The sequence below is a fragment of the Aplysia californica genome, unplaced genomic scaffold, assembly GCF_000002075.1.
Source record: "Aplysia californica isolate F4 #8 unplaced genomic scaffold, AplCal3.0 scaffold00023, whole genome shotgun sequence".
Classification (NCBI taxonomy): domain Eukaryota; kingdom Metazoa; phylum Mollusca; class Gastropoda; order Aplysiida; family Aplysiidae; genus Aplysia; species Aplysia californica.
Genome location: NW_004797293.1, coordinates 2,116,695 through 2,119,668, shown reverse-complemented (window position 1 = coordinate 2,119,668; position 2,974 = coordinate 2,116,695). Strand labels below are relative to the sequence as shown.

Below are 2,974 nucleotides of genomic sequence, written 5' to 3'. Positions count from 1 at the left end.
CCCCCTTCCCCCAGGTCTGATGAGCCTAGAGTTCTGCCTCTCCTGTAACTCAAGCGTTCTCAACCTCTGGAACAACTCCACCCTCCAGCTGGCCGGTCTCCTTGACCCCCACTCGGCCCCGCCCCCCATGCTACGAGAGGCTGGTAGCCCCGCCCCCAGTGCCACTGTGGTCTCCGCCCAAGGACCGCCCTCTGCCAGCGGTAAGATGTGTACGTAAACATGCGAGAGTAGCAAGAACATCAAGACAGTCAAATCTGACATCGACATAGACCCAAAAAACCACAACTGCTCTGTTTGTGGAATATTTTTTCTCTAAAAGAAGAGTGCTTGAAGGTCACAAGTGAAGCCATATAAAGGTTTTGCCAACTAACTACAGTCTTGCTTTATCATTGTCATTGTCATTGTCAAATTTGCGTTATGTACGAATTTTGATATGTACATGTTTTAAATATAAAGAAAATATAAGCAGGATAAAAAACCCCATCTAATTAGTGAGTTCATTTGCCTTGTGTAAGTCACTGCTTTACGTCATTTTGAAAAGTTATGTTTGACAGTACACTGAGCAATCAAGATATTTTCAGTGTAACTCAAGTCATAAGTTGACCTAAGTAAACTCTATTTTCCTTTTAAGTTTTCTCAAAACAACAAAAAGTGACTTTGGCAGTTGTGCTGTGGCCATGAAGATATAAGATTAAATAAACACCTAGACTTATCAATTTAGGGCTTCTTAGAACTGACACTGAGTAGAGTTCTCTTTTGTGTAAAGTGTCAATTTAATGGCTAGCATGTCAATTTTCATTCCTCTTTCTTTACCTCTTTGTGTCTGATTGTGGTTTTTTTTTACTCTTTGTGTCTCTGAATGTGTCAGGGTTTTTTTCTCACTGTGTGTCTGTCTTTCTTTCTCTCTGTGTATCTGATTATTATAATTATGTCTTTTTATCTTTTTTCTTTGTGCAGTTGTTTCTTCCTCGGACCTGGCAGGGAGGAGGAAGGAGAGAGAGAAGAAAAAAGTCATGGAGGAGTCGATCGTGGCTCGAGGAGGAAATGCGTCAGACAGAGCGTCGTCGTCGGGCCAGGGGGGAGCGGGCAGGCCGGGGCTGTCTGTGTTTTCCAGCATTCAGGACGTGGAGGAGATACGGAGGATTGGAGCTGCCACATCCCAGATTTCTTTCACTCCATCGGAGGGCTCCACCTCCTCCCACATCTCCTGCCCTGACCCGGGTCAATGTCACAGTGGCGTCGGTGATAACCTTGTGTCAAGGTCACCGGGAGGCCTGTCGTCCACCTTGTCCCCATCTCTGTTCCCCCGCGCGGATGTGCGGAGAGTGAGTCAACAGTCGAGTGACTCCTTGGGGCTTTTGGGACAGGACATGGATTTAGACGGGCCTCGGGAACACGAACGGCGCCGGTCAGACGGTGTGTCAGATATTGTGGTCACTGGTAGGACACGCGATACTGTGGTCACTGGTAGGACACGCGATGTCCAAGTCGAAAGTGGAACGGGGGGTATGGTCGGCGCGACTGGGAGGCTGCCGGTCGATGTTCCCAAATCAGCCACAGCAAGGACAGCGACATTTTCACCGGTGGGTTCGCCCGTGGTGCTGGAAGACGCTGCCAGTCTGGAGGAGATCTACTCCTCTCCCAGACGCCCGCGCAGTCGCAGAGTCAGCGAAGACGAGTTCAACCAGCTCTCCTCACCCCCGGCTCAACAACGAATGTTGAGCCCTCCTTCGTCTCTCGGGGGTTCAGTCACAGCGATCGCTGAAGACGCCCGGGAGGGATTGGTTGGAACCCCGTCTTCTAGTACGGAAGATATCTACGGACAGACGGAGGAAATTGACGGTCTAGACGACGATGTGGACAAGGGGGATTCTATACAGGAGAATATCCGACAGGGGAACAAAGAGAAAGAGAAGGATGTTCCGGAGACCGTTTCTGACTCTGAGAAGAAGGAGGAAGATGAATCGAGGCTTGTGGACTCACAGCTCAGGGTGAAGCAACAGACAGACGAATTTGTGTCTAAGGGTGAGGTGGGGCGTGAGGGACAGAGTCAAACGTCTGTCCCCTCGTCCACCCACCAACCACCCTCATCCTCCTCTTCTCACCACCCATCCTCCACCACCTCCTCTTCCTCCCACCAGACTGGAGTTGTGAGAGGGTACGAGGAAATCTGTGCTGCCTTACCTCCCCTGAAACTGGACGCTGCGGAACAGGAAGCCATCTTGAAGAAAGTTCTCCAGGAAATCGACGTGCAGGCCGATCTGGAGAGAGCCAAGCGGGAGTCTCTGAGGAAGAAGAAGGAGATGGAGACACAGAACGCTGTCTGCGCTACGGGGGTGGGGCACAGGGAAAAAGATGCGGGTCAGGGTCATGCTGATGTTGCCATAGCGACGACAAACTCCAGGGAGTCGAGAGACGGGTCAAAAGGTGGGAAGGAAAAGTCCCGAGACTGGACTGTGCCCACGAGCAGCGAGGATATGCCAGCGGTGTCTCAATACAAGTCCACTGTGGGTGGTGCCCGAAGTGGGTCGAAAGAGGTTCAAGATCTGACAGGTTCTGATGTGAAAAGTTCTGGTCAAAAGGAAGAGAAAGGAGAACAAAGTGTGGCCCATCGGTCGAAGACAGGGGGTGGCGGGGGTCCACCGCAGGCTAGAGAGGTCAAGGTCATTCAGACTCAGCCCAGCATTCCTGAGGAGGAGTCAACCACATTTTACACGGACATCCGGACAGAGGAGAGTTCGGGAATCTACGACGTCGGCACCACACATGTAGAAGTGGGTCGGGATGAACAGGAAGTTGTCAGTCCGGGCAGCGAGGATGGCCCGATATCCGGACAATTTGGCAACAGCCTCAGCAGTATGACGGGCTGGTCATCAGAGATAGAGTCGTCGAACCCGGGTCGTAAACACTCCAGGATTGGGGTCAAGGGCAGGGGTGAGTTCTGCGTCACCATGTGTGTGTGTGTGTGTGTGTT

General features: G+C 51.5%; 1 protein-coding gene across 1 annotated transcript in view; it reads left to right on the top strand.

The window, feature by feature from the left end:
* The window catches only part of LOC101848489, a gene marked incomplete at its 3' end in the record, with an annotated part of 41,489 nt that overhangs the window by 13,141 nt on the left and 25,374 nt on the right, over positions 1-2,974 (top strand). The window contains 2 exon segments of the mRNA XM_013088431.2: positions 15-200; positions 958-2,934. Coding sequence (XP_012943885.1) covers positions 15-200; positions 958-2,934 — 2,163 coding nt within the window.